We start from the raw sequence: 18692 nt of genomic DNA, 5'->3' as shown, positions 1-18692 counted from the left end.
ATTAAATCACAATTATTGAAATTCAACGTTTGGTGCATTTGCATACAAACCCATTACCTATTAAATAACAATTATTGAAATTCAACGATTTGGTGCATTTGCATTTTGGTGTATTTTGGTGCATTTTGGTGCATTTGCATTTTGTTGCATTTGCATTTTGGTGCATTTGCATACAAACCCATTATTTATTAAATCACAATTATTGCAATTCAATGATTTGGCGCATTTGCATTTTGGTGCATTTTGTTTGCATTTTGGTGCATTTGCATACAAACCCTTTATTTATTAAATCACAATTATTGCACCAAATCATTGAATTTCAATAATTGTGATTTAATAGATAAAGGGTTTGTATGCAAATGCATTTATTTTGGAAAACCTTGTTACATTGTTTAATGCATCCAGCGGGGCATCACATCAAAATTAGGCATAATAATGTGTTAATTCCACGACTGTATATATCGGTATCGGTTGATATTGGAATCGATAATTAAGAGTTGGACAATTTCGGAATATCGGATATCGGCAAAAAAGCCATTATCGGACATCTCTACTTAAAACCTTCAGTATATCAGTATGTGGAATTAAATTATGGAATGGATTAACCAAATGAATCAAAGAAAGCACCAATTTGATTCACTTTAAGAGACTGTTCAAAAAAAGGAATAAATAAATAAATTAATTAATTAATTAAAAAAAATAAGAGACTGTTCAAACTACAAGTGTTCACAAAGTACACAGAACAAGAATTATGATGAAAATCTTGAACCCTTTTTTTCCTTTTTTTTTTATTGAGACAAATATTTGTTTGCTTACCATGGTATATTATTTATTTGCTCACTGTTCTGTTACAGAGAACAAGGAAGTTGGGTAAAATTGCTATGGTATGAAAAAGGGGTAGGATTAAATAAGCTCTGCTTCTTCCTACTCCTTTTCGGACGTGCTGTAATGAAACAACTGGGAATATGTGATGCATTACATTGTATCGTATGCATGTTCCAAATAAACTGAAACTGAACTGAACTGAACTGTCTGCTCAGGCGATACAGACAAGAACTAAAACACTACACACAGGAAAACAGCAAAAAACTCCAAATAAGTCAGGGTGTGATGTGATAGGTGGTGACAGTACACCTACTTTGAGACAAGAGCTATAGTGATGCATGCTTGGTTATGCTTTAAAGTCATATCCAACAATTGCAACGACTTTTTACTGTCAACTGAGTTCCGTTTTTTAATGATTTCTGCTGATTTCAACGCAAAAAATGTGCCTTGGCTCAAAAAAGGTTGAAAAACACTGGAATAGACCATTCGCTTTGTATTGTCGTGTAAAAAAAAAAAAAAATGCAGTCTTACCCGTAGAGCAGAAGCAGCGCTATGAGGGCGGGCAGATTGGACGGGGACGTGTAGCACTTTTTGTCAAACGCCATGAAGATGCCGACCACCAGGGCGGCACTGATGGAGTAGTTGACCTGCAGATGGAGCATTCACACAACATGGGGACAATCAGCCATCTCCATCCGTAATAATAACACAAACCCCGTTTCCATAAGAGTTGGGAAATTGTGTTAGATGTAAATATAAACGAAATACAATGATTTGCAAATCCTTTTCAACCCATATTCAGTTGAATATGCTACAAAGACAACATATTTGATGTTCAAACTGATAAACTTTTTTTTTTTTTCATTAACTTTAGAATTTGATGCCAGCAACACGTGACAAAGAAGTTGGGAAAGGTGGCAATAAATACTGATAAAGTTGAGGAATGCTCATCAAACACTTATTTGGAACATCCCACAGGTGTGCAGGCAAATTGGGAACAGGTGGGTGCCATGATTGGGTATAAAAGTAGATTCCATGAAATGCTCAGTCATTCACAAACAAGGATGGGGCGAGGGTCACCACTTTGTCAACAAATGCGTGAGCAAATTGTTGAACAGTTTAAGAAAAACCTTTCTCAACCAGCTATTGCAAGGAATTTAGGGATTTTACCATCTACGGTCCGTAATATCATCAAAGGGTTCAGAGAATCTGGAGAAATCACTCCACGTAAGCAGCTAAGCCCGTGACCTTCCATCCCTCAGGCTGTACTGCATCAACAAGAGACATCAGTGTGTAAAGGATATCACCACATGGGCTCAGGAACACTTCAGAAACCCACTGTCAGTAACTACAGTTGGTCGCGACATCTGTAAGTGCAAGTTAAAACTCTCCTATGCAAGGCGAAAACCGTTTATCAACAACACCCAGAAACGCCGTCGGCTTTGCTGGGCCTGAGCTCATCTAAGATGGACTGATACAAAGTCGAAAAGTCTTCTGTGGTCTGACGAGTCCACATTTCAAATTGTTTTTGGAAACTGTGGACGTCGTGTCCTCCGGACCAAAGAGGAAAAGAACCATCCGGATTGTTATAGGCGTAAAGTTGAAAAGCAAGCATCTGTGATGGTATGGGGGTTTATTATGTGGGCTATAGCGAGGATGTCGTTGTGGCTTGTGCAGCCCTTTGAGACACTTGTGATTTAGGGCTATATAAATAAACATTGATTGATTGATTGATATTAGTGCCCAAGACATGGGTAACTTACACATCTATGAAGGCGCCATTAATGCTGAAAGGTACATACAGGTTTTGGAACAACATATGTTGCCATCCAAGCAACGTTACCATGGACGCCCCTGCTTATTTCAGCAAGACAATGCCAAGCCACGTGTTACATCAACGTGGCTTCATAGTTAAAGAGTGCGGGTACTAGACTGGCCTGCCTGTAGTCCCATTGAAAATGTGTGGCGCATTATGAAGCCTAAAATACCACAACGGAGACCCCCGGACTGTTGAACAACTTAAGCTGTACATCAAGCAAGAATGGGAAAGAATTCCACCTGAGAAGCTTAAAAAATGTGTCTCCTCAGTTCCCAAACGTTTACTGAGTGTTGTTAAAAGGAAAGGCCATGTAACACAGTGGTGAACATGCCCTTTCCCAACTACTTTGGCACGTGTTGCAGCCATGAAATTCTAAGTTCATTATTATTTGCAAAAAAAAAATAAAGTTTATGAGTTTGAACATCAAATATGTTGTCTTTGTAGTGCATTTAACTGAATATGGGTTGAAAAGGATTTGAAAATCATTGTATTCCGTTTATATTTACATCTAACACAATTTCCCAACTCATATGGAAACGGGGTTTGTAATAACAGATCAAATATGTCCTCACCATGTCCCAGAAGAAGTTAGCCAGCCAGTAAATGAGCGGACTAACCCCGCTGACAAACTGCAGGTGTTTGGCTTTGGTCACACGCTCCTGGATGAGGTAGAGGACAAAGCTGGCAGGGACGAAGGACATGGCGAAGATGACACAGATGGCCACCACCGCGTTCACCGACGTGGTCAGCCTGACATAGATGTTCAGAAGTCAGCGTTGTTAGTCTACCGGGCTAAAGGGCGTGAAAGTCTGCGAGCTACTTACACGGTGACCTCAGAGAGCTGCTCCTTGGTGAGGTTCAGCGGGTGGTTGATGGCGGTGATGCCGAACTCCACGGGCTTGGAGCTGGCAGGCAGGAAGGCCCGCAGGATGGCGTTGTTGGCCACGTTCATGAAGGACACCATGGCGTGCCAGCCTTTGTTGTTGTACCACACCTGAGAGGGCCGACCGCCACTTATGAGGTCAACGACCAATGTAGCATAGAGGCCATCTTTGTTTGTTACATTATTTACTGATAGACACCGTGCCTCAAATAATTGTCTCATTTTGTCCCCCCGAAAATAATAATAGATTTTCCTGTGAAAAACTGGTGACTCTGTAAAAATAATAGTGGCACTGTCAGAAAGTGTTTTTGACGCAGTTTTGAGATGCTAGATTTCCTGTGCTCTTAATTTGGCGATCTATTCTGAGACGTCATTTCCTGTTTGTAGCGTTTCTGCATAATGTAGGTGATTGTGTAAACAGCATAGTGTGCGTTCCTGTCTAAAATGTAAGTATACGTCGAATATAGCACGGTTATTAATGCTAAAATGCCTATAATGTGTTAGATGCAGCCTTAGCCGAATGTTTGTTTGCAACAATGTTTGTGCTTGACGATATATTTCGCCAGCCCTGTTAATACTTTTTGTTACACAGTAGTTACCCTATCCTGCCGCTAGAGGGCGACACAGACCACGTTTAAAGCACTGTCTAAATCAACAGTGCTTATTCTCCATTCATCTCTAATGGATTGCTTTAATAGTTCATGTACATTTATAACACATTGTAGAGTATATTATATTATATATAATATTATACATATCCTGTTATATTATTGCATGTTATATTGCCTAAATGTATCCTAATCATTCTTGTTCAACTTCACCATTAAAGAGTGCCTGAAAGCCTCTCTGTGCCCTTTCTCTGACCGGAGTCCTTGTCCTAAGAAGATATCAGACCAGCATTCCGCATCCAGAGTAACCTACTCTATCACAGGTACTGATTTTCAATTTACAGTAAATTGGTGTAAAAAAAAACACCGTACATTTTAGAGTTAAATTCTGGCAAATTGTGAAATATATTTAATTAATATTAATAATTAATCTTCCCTCAAGCCGTAAGACTCTTGAACGCATCATAATTAAATCATCCCCTCAACTCCCCCCAAAATGGATTAACTTGCTGGAATAAAAAAGACAATATAACATGCATCCATAAACATGGACGCATGTGAAAAAGTGCAATATATTTATCTGTACAGTAATCTATTTATTTATTTATATATATTTATTTATTTTATATATATATTATTTATATATATTTATTTATTTATATATGCACCTTATTGCTTTTTTATCCTGCACTACCATGAGCTTTTGTAACGAAATTTCGTTCTTATCTGTGCTGTAAAGTTCAAATTTGAATGACAATAAAAAGGAAGTCTAAGTCTATAATAATCTACACTATAAAAAATCATCTCTGGCAGCGTAGTGACCGGAATTTTACCGTAGAATTTTGTTTACATCAAATTACTTTCGATTGAAAAAAGGTACCACTATTATTTTTTTTAGAGTAAAATTATGTCGACTGAGTTGCCAGACTTTTTAATTTTAGTTTTTTACAGTGTAGTAAGGAATAATACAAATTCCGCTTTTGGGATTATAATTAATTTATCAATTATAATAACTAATACAATTAATACAATACATTAATACAAATATGATAAGTATTATTTTGTATTTTTATTTGTATTATATTTAATTTAAATTGCAATATTTTTTAATTAATTTAGCATACTAATTATAATACCACAATAAAAAAAATGTGGGTAGATTTTACAGTAAAAAATTGTCTGCTCAGTCGACAGAATTTTACTTCAAAATAATAGTCATGACAGTAAACAAAATTCTATGGTAAAATTCTGGTCACTATGCTGCAAGTTAGTTTTTTTTACCATAAAATCTACACACATAATTTTTTTACAGTGTAGATTATTATTAATTGAATATATTTCACATAAGCAATTAATGTTAATTAATGTATCATACTAATTATAATACCACAATAAAAACATTGTAGGTAGATTTTACAGTAAAAAACTGGCTGCTCAGTCGACAGAATCTTACTTCAAAATTAATAGTGGTACCGTTTTTTAATTGACAGTAATTTGGTGCAAACAAAATTCTATGGTAAAATTCTGGTCACTATGCTGCCAGTTTTTTTTAACCATAAAATCTACAGACATAATTTTTTAATATAATTAATAATAATCATAATTATAATGTATTATAATGTAATAATCAATATTAATTAAATATATTTCACATAATGAATTAATTTGTACTTTTTATTATTACCATTATTTGAATTAATGATCACTATTAGTTATTAGGAGGGAAATATTTTATATTTTTGTTTCTGTGTATATTTCCTTTTATTACGTAATATGATTTATTATAGAAGATACAATTAGACCAAAAAAAAGGCCTTCCTTACAATAAATGCCTCCCCCTAACCGATTTCTGGTACTCTCTGCAGTTGAGTAAATAAATGCCACTCGGTCCAATATAAAAAAAAAAAACACTGTGGAGTAACCATGACGACAAATGCCTACCTTCACGTTATATTCGCTCTCCATGTATCGTAAGAAAGGGCCGAGCTCCTTCAACGCCGCTCGGGAAGACCGACCCTGCCAGAAAAGGACAAAGTTCATGACGTGGAGGACGTCAAACGCCGAGATCCGCCAGAACGCTCGTTTACCGCCGTGATGTTGAGCATTTGTCCGAGTTGACGGAAAACGTTTTCGATGTCCCTGGGCTCCACGTCCGGGATGGGGAGCTGCCCTCCGACAGACAGGCCGCCGTATCTGAGGAGAGTGATGTCAGGAAGAGGCTGACCTTGTTGTTGTTGTTGTTGTTGTTGTTGTTGTTGTGTGTAGGAGAGAGTTACCTTTGCTCGTTGACCCAATATTTGCTCTTCAAACTGCAGGAAAAACCAGACAGGTAAGTTTAGGTATGATGTTTGATAAGAAATGATCGAGTTCGAGCCCATTATCCAATCCTCTTATCGAACCGATTCCTTATCGATTCTATTATCGAATCCAGATAGGTTGTTATGTATGGAAAAAATCACAATATTTGGTTTAACAAAAGCTCACTTTTATTTTATAAGAAAAAACTAAAATAAAATAAATAAATACATTTTGACTGTTACCCCCCTAAAAAATAAAAAAATGAAAAATATTGACTGTTGTTACCCAAAAAATATTAAGTGGGATTTTTTCAGAAAAACAAATAAATAAATGATAAATGGGTTGTACTTGTATAGCGCTTTTCTACCTTCAAGGTACTCAAAGCGCTTTGACACTACTTCCACATTTACCCATTCACACACACATTCACACACTGATGGAGGGAGCTGCCATGCAAGGCGCTAACCAGCACCCATCAGGAGCAAGGGTGAAGTGTCTTGCTCAAGACACAACGGACATGACGAGGTTGGTACTAGGTGGGGATTGAACCAGGGACCCTCGGGTCACGCACGGCCATTCTTCCACTGCGCCACGCCGTCCCTAAAACAAATATATACAGTAACACAAAAACAACCTATCTCTGTGATCATTATAGGTGTATAAATGATAATATAGTGTTAAATAAAATCAGTCCCTTGGGCACAAAACTGAAAATAATACAGCTCTCCAAAAAGTGCACTTCTGCTGCTATTGGAACATACTAACTACCAGTGTTGGGTTAGTTACTGAAAACCAGTAACTAGTTACAGTTACTAGTTACTTTATTTCAAAAGTAACTCAGTTACTAACTCAGTTACTTACACCAAAAAGTAATGCGTTACTGTGAAAAGTAACTATTTAGTTACTTCTTTTTCCCCCCTTTTTTTAAGGCTCCCATTAATGCCCTTTTAGCCTTCATTTCAGCACTGTTATTGCACTGGAGAATAATACAATGTGTTGATCAACTTGACATGCATTTGCATCACTGAACTCAGAAAGCAATGTGGTCTACATACAACACACAAAGACAAAGATATGTTTCAAAGGGCCAATTTATTTCAGGCCAGAACAAATTGACAAAACTATTTTAAATAGCTGCAACATAATGGCACTTTAACTTTAAGTAGATAGGATCTTTGATCCAAGACACAACTTACATTTAACTAAAATGTTATTTTCTTTGTGCTCGACAAAAGAAAAGTATTGAGAATGTCTCCATGTTAAAAAAAACTCGACTTCTGGCTTCGCCATGATGTCTTGTTAGTTGTTATGAGAGTCGCGTATGTGTGTGGCCCTTTAAGATATGACAGCGTGTGAGGTGAGTGACGTCAGTGAGTGAGTGGGCGAGAGAGGTGAGCGAGCGGCGACAGTGAGTGCGTGCAGGTGCTCTAGCTTGGTGGATGGCTGCGTCCAATAAAGTCACAAAGTTGCAACAAACCGCCCGTCTTGTCATTCACCCTCAGCTGTAAAGACCCACTGCCGGGTAAAGTGAAGGTTGTTAGCCCCGAAGACGTACATAGGCCCTGGAGGAACGTCTCCCTTGCGCTCCTCAACTGCGGTATGGTAGTCTCCCCCGCCCCCACCCACACAAAGCATGCCTTTTCTTTTCCAACGCTGCAATAAAACACACTCAGATCTTCTGTTTCTATCCGATACTACATGAAAAATAACGTAAAATAACGCAGCAACGCATCATGTAGTAACGGTAACTGAGTTACTGAATATAAAAAATAACGCGTAAGATTACTAGTTACCGCCGAAACTAACGCGTTACAAAGTAACGCGTTAGTCCCAACACTGCTAACTACACACACAGGCAGACAGCTAACAAACAATCCAAGACGTCTAATAAAGTTCCAAAGCAGATTAATCCATTTAGGCTCTTTATTGTTGTTGATCTTGCTTTGTCCTTTCCTATCTTTACTTTTGTCTTGCACTGGACTGTTATTTTTTATTTTTTTAAACTGAAATACACACAATGACAAATGTATAAGCTATGTGATTCAATTAACATACTGAAATGTAATACACAATATGTAAATATTAGCTTCACACAAATATACAGTACTATCATCGAACAAATACTTCTGAGTGTTGAAACTATTTCGATGGTGGAAATATGTGACTGGCAGCCATTTTAAGTCCTCAAAACATCCATTGAAACAGTGCACAAAAATTATTTTTCAATAAACATCTTACTATTAAATTGAACCACTTTCCACCTTAATATTGAGTTACATAAACAAGTTAAACAGTTTACTTACAGACTTATCTTTTCCAAGGCTTGTAAGAGCTAACACAACTTGTCTACTTCTCAATTGTCTCATGAACTGGACTAACATCGTCAACCCGGAAGTGCCCAAACTAATGACGCATAGTATTTTCATATCGCCACAAGGTGTCAGTAAGAGTCTACAATCAAATGGGCATTTGGGATTCGTTCCCAGGGATTTGAATAAAGAACCAACTCTTTTTCTTTACTATAGTGGCCTCGATAACGGGAACCGGTTCTGAAAAAGGGATTCGAGTCCATGGAATCGGTTCTTTTCTTATCGAACAACCGGGAGAATCGGTTTCGAACATCATCCCTCGGTAAGTTAGAAGTCAACGCCCTGTCCCTCTTCTGGCGGTTACAAAACTTGCTGTGACATATTTCTATTCTCTCATTCCCACATAATTTTTGCGTTGCCGTGTTCACCTGGTTCTGATGAGACTCGGGTAGGTTTTGACCAGGAAGTCGGAGATGTTGCGGTCGGTCAGATCCAGCATTGTGTCCCCGGTGATTTCCCGTCTCTGCCGCGGGGGTAGACCCCCGGCCCCGGCGGGGCAGATGGGCATCATGGTCAGTTTCTTGCTGCTGCTGCAAAGGCAGGCGGGGGAGGGGTTTCTCTGGGTCCACTCGGGGCTCTGCAGGATGTTGCCGACCACGGCGGCCACGTCGGGGCGCTCCCAGTCGGACGCTTCGTCCTCGCCACCGATGCCGCAAGACAACCTGGGCGAGACAAAAAAACAACAGGAAGTTTGTACATCAGTTTGTTAAAGGGGAACATTATCACCGGACCTATGTAAGCGTCAATATATACCTTGATGTTGCAGAAAAAAAGACCATATATTTTTTTAACCGATTTCCGAACTCTAAATGGGTGAATTTTGGCGAATTAAACGCCTTTCTATTATTCGCTCTCGGAGCGATGACGTCACATCGGGAAGCAATCCGCCATTTTCTCAAACACATTACAAACACCGAGTCAAATCAGCTCTGTTATTTTCCATTTTTTTTTACTGTTTTCCTTACCTTGGAGACATCATGCCTCGTCGGTGTGTTGTCGGAGGGTGTAACAACACGAACAGGGACGGATTCAAGTTGCACCAGTGGCCCAAAGATGCGAAAGTGGCAAGAAATTGGACGTTTGTTCCGCACACTTTACCGACGAAAGCTATGCTACGACAGAGATGGCAAGAATGTGTGGATATCCTGCGACACTCAAAGCAGATGCATTTCCAACGATAAAGTCAAAGAAATCTGCCGCCAGACCCCCAGGAAAAGAGAGCGGATGAGGGTATGTCTACAGAATATATTAATTGATGAAAACTGGGCTGTCTGCACTTTCAAAGTGCATGTTGTTGCCAAATGTATTTCATATGCTGTAAACCTAGTTCATAGTTGTTAGTTTCCTTTAATGCCAAACAAACACATACCAATCGTTGGTTAGAAGGCGATCGCCGAATTTGTCCTCGCTTTCTCCCGTGTCGCTGGCTGTCGTGTCGTTTTCGTCGGTTTCGCTTGCATACGGTTCAAACCGATATGGCTCAATAGCTTCAGTTTCTTCTTCAATTTCGTTTTCGCTACCTGCCTCCACACTACAACCATCCGTTTCAATACATGCGTAATCTGTTGAATCGCTTAAGCCGCTGAAATCCGAGTCTGAATCCGAGCTAATGTCGCTATAATTTGCTGTTCTATCCGCCATGTTTGTTTGTTTCGGCATCACTATGTGACGTCACAGGAAAATGGACGGGTGTATATAACGATGGTTAAAATCAGGCACTTTGAAGCTTTTTTTAGGGATATTGCGTGATGGGTAAAATTTTGAAAAAAACTTCGAAAAATAAAATAAGCCACTGGGAACTGATTTTTAATGGTTTTAACCCTTCTGAAATTGTGATAATGTTCCCCTTTAAAGATTATCAATTAAGTACTGATCTAAAACTGATATCACTCACCCTAGGGGTTCCCCCTGCATGCAGCGGGTTCCGAGACCTGGTTTTGTGAGGAAGCGCTCAGTGAAGTGCCTCATTGTCGGGTCAGAAGGTCGTTCGTTGCTGCAATGAGAAGACACGAACCAGCTGAGGTCCATAGGAATATTCGCCATACTAATCATGCAGTGCTTCTCAAATAGTTGTCATGGAGACGGGGCGTGAGAGAAAATACAGGTACAGCCGTGGTCAAAAGTTTACATACACTTGTAAATAACATAATGTCATGGCTGTCTTGAGTTTCCAATAATTGCTATTGTGACATCTAGTGGACACATTTAGAACAGCAGTTTCTTTCATTCAAAAATTTCAGGTTAATTTTTTATACTTAGCAAACTCATTCCGTGGGCCGGATAAAACCTTTTCGCGGGCCTGATCCGGCCCTCGGGTGGTACGTTTGACACCCCTGATCCAGAACCACTTGATGATGTAAAGACAGGGAGAGACAGAAGTGATTACGTTGCCGCTATAAATAGTTTATCTGCGTTAGCGCTTATAATAATAATAATAACAATATCACTAATAGTTGGTTGATATTCAAGTCAGGAAATGTAAATGGAGTATGTTGGCGATTTTTAAATGATTATTTATAGAATTTTTATGGGCGAAATAGTGGAGCTGCCGTTGGCTCCGCTGTAAGCGGACTTTTACATTGATTAAATATTCAGAATGCATTTTTTTAAAAATGTATCCGTAGTCATGTCTTTCATAATGATTGTAAACAATAGGCAAAATTCCGAAAACAAGTGCAATTCCCCTTTAAGGGAACAAACATGGGGTGTCTGACCTGAAGAAGGTAACCTGTGGTCCGTACATCCAGGGGGTCAAAGTGAGACTGGGGTACTCTCCGAATGGAGGAACGACGGTGGTGAAGATAAGTGCGATGAGGACAAAGCTGGCCGGGAGGACAATCTGAAAGACAGAACCACTTGTGAAGCTTCAGTCAAATTAACTTTTAATGTATCAATCAAAGTTTATTTGTATAGCCCTAAATCACGAGTGTCTCAAAGGGCTGCACAAGCCACAACGACATCCTCGGCTCAGATCACACATCAGGGCAAGAAAAAACTCAACCCAATGGGATGACAATGAGAAACCGGGCGACCGGTGCAAAGGACGTCGAGTGGATCTAGCATAATATTGTGAGAGAATATAGATTTTGGATTTGGTTCAAAATCCTTTTTGTAAATTGGATTCATGTATAACTCAAAAATGAGCATCTACATCATGGGTGTCAAACTCTGGCCCGCGGGCCAAATTTGGCAGCACTAACTCCCAGAAGAGTTAGTGCTGCAAAGGATTCTGGGTATTTGTTCTGTTGTGTTTATGTTATTACAGTGCAGATGTTCTCCCGAAATGTGTTTGTCATTCTTGTTTGGTGTGGGTTCACAGTGTGGCGTATATTTCTAACAGTGTTAAAGTTTTTTATACTGGCACCCTCAGTGTAACCTGTATCGCTGTTGATGAAGTATGAGTTGCATTCACTCGTGTGTGTGCGCACAGAAGCCGCACATATCTTGTGACTGGGTCTGAACGAGGGTTAGAATGGATGAAAAGCGGACGTGACGATAGCTCGTAGAGTACGTTAAAGGCAGTAATTTAAGGCACGCCCCCAAGACTGTGGTCCGGGTGGACGAGATATAATGACTGATGAACGTGGCGAAGTTGGTAGAGTGGCCGTGCCAGCAATCGGAGGGTTGCTGGTTACTGGGGTTCAATCCCCACCTTCTACCATCCTAGTCACGTCCGTTGTGTCCTTGGGCAAGACACTTCACTCCTTGCTCCTGATGGCTGCTGGTTAGCGCCTTGCATGGCAGCTCCCGCCATCAGTGTGTGAATGTGTGTGTGAATGGGTAAATGTGGAAATACTGTCAAAGCGCTTTGAGTACCTTGAAGGTAGAAAAGCGCTATACAAGTATAACCCATTTATTTATTTATCATTCGTTCGATAATGAAGGTTGCCTCAGCTCAAAGCCTGAGGCCCGACATTAATGAACTAGCATCCAAGAAAAGATGGCAGGTATCTGGCTTGGGCACATCAGATTAGATCAGTGTGTCGCAAACTGAGCAGTTTAAAGTCCTGAATGGTTGTTTTATTCATTGTTATTTTATTTTCAAATTTATTAGCCTGTGGAAAAAGTTAATGTTGATATTTACCTCAGAAGGCTGCAAATAGAAAAGAGACATTAAATTTTTATTATTTGAAACTGGATTTTGCATGTCACTATAAAGTTATATAAGCCTTGCTTGTTCAATATTCAATGCAAAACTTGTTTGGGTCCCTATTAAAAGGTTAACTTGTTCAACCTTGGCCCGCGGCTTTGTTCAGTTTTAAATTTTGGCCCACTCTGTATTTGAGTTTGACACCCCTGATCTACATGATTACCGTAGGACAGATTTACAGTTTATATCCGGATTTGGCACCAGACTCTGGATTAAAAAATCCAGATCCTTTTTTTAATTAGACTACTCATAAAGTTGTCAAATTTTTAGCTTTGGGATTACCAAACTACAGATCAAAAACACAATAAAAAAATGTATTATATGCATCTAAATCTGTGTCTAGTTCTGAATCATTTTTGTAATATGGACATGGATATGGATTTTGATTAAATGTAGTAAGGAGCCACATGATTACAAAGGCTAAATTAAAAGGCCAGTCAGAATAACTTTGGATTGATTGATTGATTGAAACTTGTATTAGTAGATTGCACAGTACAGTACATATTCCGTACAATTGACCACTAAATGGTAACACCCGAATAAGTTTTTCAACTTCTTTAAGTCGGGGTCCACGTTAATCAATTCATGGTAAAAGTCCAATGTCAGAAGTGGGATTTGAACGCACGACCCCAACTGGAGACCTAAATTCCCAAGCAGGGAAGGTGTGACCTTGAGTCTGGCGCTTTAGACCACTCGGCCATCCTGACATCTGGATATGAATTTGGATAGTGATTAAACAAAACTTTAAGACCACTGTCTTAGAGAAATATATCGCTCTTGAATCAACACCAGTAGCTAATACTATGATCGATGTTTGTTACAAAACATGAATGATAATACAAGTATAAGTGTTTGTATATATTATATTATTGGTACAAATATTTAACCAACACGTGAACAGGGATAATTCACAACTGTCTGTCTTTACTGTCTATATATTTGAACAGTGTTTATGCTGTGTACAAGGTGTATTTATAATATGTGGTGTAAAGGAAATTTCACATTTCTATGAAGCTCAAGATCAGAGCCCGATGTCTCCTGGTTTTACTACATCATGTATTTGAGATTGTTTATAGCAGACCTGGGCATTGTGAGTCCCTGTCCGGCCCGCGTGAGGCCAATCATGAATTACAAAATACATTTAAAAAAGTATCTTTGTCAAGTGTGCAATACAACTGTGCTGCTTTTATTTTGAAAAGTGTTATTTATGGACATATGTCCGTGTGTAACCTGCGAGTAAAGGTGCACAGCGATAAGTGATGCCCGGTTACCCCCGAGATGTCAGCTCACGCTAAAAAAAGAAAAGTTGATGACGAATGGCGTGTTTTCAACAAGAAATGGACTGCCAAGTATTTATTTACAGAAATTAAAGGTAAAGCCGTGTGCTTAAATTGTGGTACACAGGTTGCTGTGTTTAAAGAATATCATTTGAATCGCCACTACACGACGAAGCACGAGGAAAAATACCGGAATATGTCTGATGAAGCGCGCGCAAGGGAGGCTGATGGTAAAACTGCAAACCCAACAAGGACTTTTTGCCAAATTTCACACCCCCAGAGATGCAGCCGTCAGGACAAGTTTCGTCATTCCTCACAAAATCGCCAGAAAAGGTAAGGCGTTTTCTGACGGAGAGTTTATTAAGGAGTGCTTATTGGACTCTGTGCATTTGAGAACGTGTCACTCTCCCGACGCACTGTGACGCGGCGGGTTGAGGCCATCGCTGGAAACTTGGAGCTTCAGCTGAAGAACAGAACGGCCGACTTTGCCATGCAGTCAATTTAAGGGACAACCACAGGTAATGACTTGTTCACAGAGGTAAATGCGTGTTTTGACATGTTAAGACTGAAATGGGACAAGCTGGCAGGTGTGACAACAGATGGTTGTCCAATAATGACAGGGAAAAATGTTGGACTTTTAAAGAGGATGCAGGATAAAGTGACAGAAATTAACTCTGTGCAGAAATTGACATTTTTGCATTGTATTATACATCATGTAGTGTTGTGTAAGACAGTGTTAAAAATAAAACCATCAAAAGCAATCTGCTTTTTTATAAAGTTAAGTTAGGTTAAATGAAATTATTATTATTATTATTATTTATCTTACGGTATATCAAACATAATATTGAGTAAAATTTAATTGAAATATTATCGATGTGGCCCTCCAGCAGTGCTCGGGTTGCTCATGCGGTCCCCGGTAAAAATTAATTGCCGACCCCTGGTTTATAGGGCTAGGCGAAATAAGTGCTCAACTTCAGCCTAAACCCTTTCGGTCTGTAAAATTGTCAATTTATGAATGTAAAACTGTTTGTTTATTTTGTTGACCACTGACCGAAGAAATAATAAACTAAACTAACTAACTAAATCTGGTTGTAACTCCATCCATCCATCCATTTTCTACTGCTTATTCGAATTTTGTAATTTGGACATTGAGCGGATTTCAAATTTGGTGTGTAGTTTCCGGATTGCCCATGAACATGCCTAAGGGACAATCGAAATAAATCTAGTTTTAGATGGAATCAGGATTTTGGATCTGGTTCTACAAATGTCTAACTCAAATAATTGAAGAATGGCTTTTGTTGAAATTTGGTGCTTAGCTTTAAAAAAGATGCAAGAGGAAATGAAGTAACCAGATCATGATCTGGATTCCAATCCACGTCATATTTGCAGTTTACATCTGAAAAACATTAGGAACGGATGTGGTTTGTCAGCACCTGCGCCACAAAGTCTTTGCGGCTCCTGGTGGCGTGATGGAACCTCTTGACCAGCAGAGCGTGAAACTGCTTGAGGATGAGCGTCGGCCCTTTGACCTGGGTTGACCCCTTGCCGTCGCTGCAGTCCGACACCGTGTGGATAACGGCGCTGGCTTGTGTGGCGTCATAGCGCTCTGCGGACGGAGAAGCGTTAAAAACACGTTAGAAATCAAACGAGGCGCAGAGAGGAAGCGGAAAATTGATTCGTGAACAGCAACGGTGAGCAAGGCATTGTTTTCCCCCCCTAAATGTCTGACCTTCATCTTCACATTCATTTTTTCTCCGCTGCAACATCCACTCTTCTACAGGCGAAAGGTCACAGGGATGTAGGGGAGAACACAGATGAGCACACATAAGTGGCTAACACGGGGGGAAAAGGTAAGTGATGGTATTGACCTGCAGTGGCGGCGTTGGTTGCTGCTGCTTCGCCGCTGGCTGTCACTTTTATGAATATCTGCAACATAAAAATGCATTTTTAAAAAGTAATAAAATATAATATATCAGAAAAATTTATAATACATACAGTATATTATAGACAAATTAAATATTGTGGTACAAATATAAAAATATATTGTATCTAAATAAAATTATTAACATGAAATTAATGTATACGTTCACTGCCCAGCTCTGCTTTCAATTGTGTTTTTTTTTTTTTTTTTTTTAAATGGTAACTTATTTGATTGATTGATTTAGATTTATTGGTCCCCGTTGGGGAAATTCATTTTCACTGCCGCACTGCAAAAAGTCAGTGTTCAAAAACAAGGGGAAAAAATAAAAAAATGAGGGGTATTTTATTTGAACTAAGCAAAATTATCTGCCAATAGAACAAGAAAATTCGGCTTGTCAAGACTTTCCAAAACGTGTTGAAAAATATTCTTAAATGAAGTAAATGCTAGTGCCATTATCTTGACATAATGATATGCGCTCGGCATTACATTTCTTGAAACCAGCAAACTTATACTAAAAACTAGTTTATTGTTCTTAAACTAAAGGCAACAAGGCAACCGCTTGTTACTCTCGGGGTCTCCTAGCCGCTCAGGCAAATCATATTGTCTAAAAATGCATTTTTCCATCGATAACATGACATCATCGCGCCAAGTGCGTGTTCTTTCAGTCAATTATGCGCAAGGAATATATATATATATATATATATATATATATATGTGTATATATATACAGTATATATATATATATATATATATATATATATATATATATATATATATATATATATGTGTATATATATACACGTATATATATATATATATATATATATATATATATATATATATATATATATATATATTTATTTACAGCCTGGCCCCCGGCCAATTTTTTTTTTTATTGTAATATTGAAGAATTTATCTGAATGTGCATTAACTATTTCTGTTCAAAATTGTTTGAAATGTCAAATGTTTAAATAATAACTGTCAGTTTACTGTACTGTGCCAACTGTACTACTAAAAGAGTACATCTTTTCTATTGTTTCATTGAAAATAAAACAGCAAAGTCCATTTGGCTGTCATCTGTTTTAATTATGAGACACAATTGTGTCAAAGTCATGATTTTTTATTTCATGCTTGAAATAAGAAATGATTACTTTAAAAAAGTAGTTTTATACTTGTGAGTGTTGATGACACAGCTTTGCAACAGTTGATATTCTAGTTTCAAGCATGTTTTACTCAATATAGGTCATCAAATCTCAGCAACAAGCTGTAATATCTTACTGAGATCATTTAGGACCAAAACACTTAAAACAAGTAAAACTCTAACATAAAATCTGCTTAGTGAGAAGAATGATCTTAGACAAAAAATAAGCAAATATCACCCTTATTTGAGATATTTAATATTACTTAGATTTCAGTTTTTGCAGTGCGTACATTCAAACAATAGACATTACACATCACAAACAAAAATAACAAAAAGACATCATACATGACCAACACATTTACAGGCTTGTCAGACAGGTCGGCCAGGCCTGCTGTTTAGGGCGGCTATAGCTGCAGGGATAAGGCTTTTCCCGAGTAAGTGGTTTTATTTGTAGAGGGGAAAAAGTGCTACCGGATTTTTGTGGTAATTTAAATAGAACGCGGTTTGATGGCGAATTTGCAGGGGAAAATACTGCTCCAAGATTGTTCTGATAACTTAGAAAGTGGTTCGATGGCGTTATCTGCAGGGGAAAAGACGCTGCAGAATTTTATGATCATTTCAATAGAAAAATAGTTTGATGAAACTATCTGGAGGGGCAGAAATGGAACGTAACCGCCACGAACTAGACGTGTAAAGTCATACCTCCTCCAGGGACGTGTCTGAGATGCCAAAGCTGCTGAGGCCCATGTCAGCCAGAGTCTCCTCCAGCTCTCGGAAGAGGCTGGCGTAGGCGCGGTGCTTGAAGCCGCGGTTGGGTAGCAGGAAGGTGAGCTCCTGGCCTATGACCTCGATCAGCTTGGCTTCGGGGACGTGGTGGTGGATGAGGCCGGTGATGCTGGCGATGTCCCCTGAGATTATCGGGAAGGTTCGTTATCATACGGTTGTGATCCAAACCAAGACCGGACCCTGTGCCTCACCATCTAGAACCCGTTCTGCGTTCTTAAACTGGTTCTGGGACTGGTCCTTGTAGCTGGTACAAATGGAGCAGGAGCAGGAACAGTCGGAGGCGCAGTCACAGTCGTTCTGATGGAAAAAGCAATGTAATGTTTGATCCTGTTCTGTCTACCTGTAATGTTTGATCCTGTTCTGTCTCCCTGTAATGTTTGATCCTGTTCTGTCTCCCTGTAATGTTTGATCCTGTTCTGTCTCCCTGTCATGTTTGATCCTGTTCTGTCTCCCTGTAATGTTTGTCTGCTCTTGAATGGGACTGTGCTGAAAATTTCAATTTCCCCTCTGGGATTAATAAAGTATTTCTGATTCTGATGGTAATTGGGATTTGTTAAATATTGTATATATTATATAAAAATATAATATATGGACTGGACTATATACTGATATAAT

At 38.9% G+C, this 18692-nt stretch overlaps 1 protein-coding gene across 1 annotated transcript in view; it reads right to left on the bottom strand.

Annotated features, from left to right (window-relative positions):
* Window positions 1-18692, bottom strand: part of abca4b (ATP-binding cassette, sub-family A (ABC1), member 4b) — a 115275-nt gene that overhangs the window by 25039 nt on the left and 71544 nt on the right. Inside the window, exons 27-40 of the mRNA XM_061978866.2 lie at window positions 18269-18374; window positions 17994-18199; window positions 16098-16155; window positions 15959-16003; window positions 15663-15835; window positions 11517-11641; window positions 10697-10795; window positions 9171-9464; window positions 6412-6444; window positions 6223-6328; window positions 6077-6151; window positions 3469-3638; window positions 3217-3394; window positions 1357-1472 (exon numbers count right to left, since the gene is read on the bottom strand). Of these exons, the coding sequence (XP_061834850.1) occupies window positions 1357-1472; window positions 3217-3394; window positions 3469-3638; window positions 6077-6151; window positions 6223-6328; window positions 6412-6444; window positions 9171-9464; window positions 10697-10795; window positions 11517-11641; window positions 15663-15835; window positions 15959-16003; window positions 16098-16155; window positions 17994-18199; window positions 18269-18374 (1784 nt within the window). The remainder of the gene's footprint in view (window positions 1-1356; window positions 1473-3216; window positions 3395-3468; window positions 3639-6076; window positions 6152-6222; window positions 6329-6411; window positions 6445-9170; window positions 9465-10696; window positions 10796-11516; window positions 11642-15662; window positions 15836-15958; window positions 16004-16097; window positions 16156-17993; window positions 18200-18268; window positions 18375-18692) is intronic.

The sequence above is a fragment of the Nerophis lumbriciformis genome, linkage group LG19, assembly GCF_033978685.3.
Source record: "Nerophis lumbriciformis linkage group LG19, RoL_Nlum_v2.1, whole genome shotgun sequence".
Lineage (NCBI taxonomy): Eukaryota > Metazoa > Chordata > Actinopteri > Syngnathiformes > Syngnathidae > Nerophis > Nerophis lumbriciformis.
Note: the sequence above shows the minus strand (reverse complement) of the source record. Positions and strands in the feature narration are given on the sequence as shown.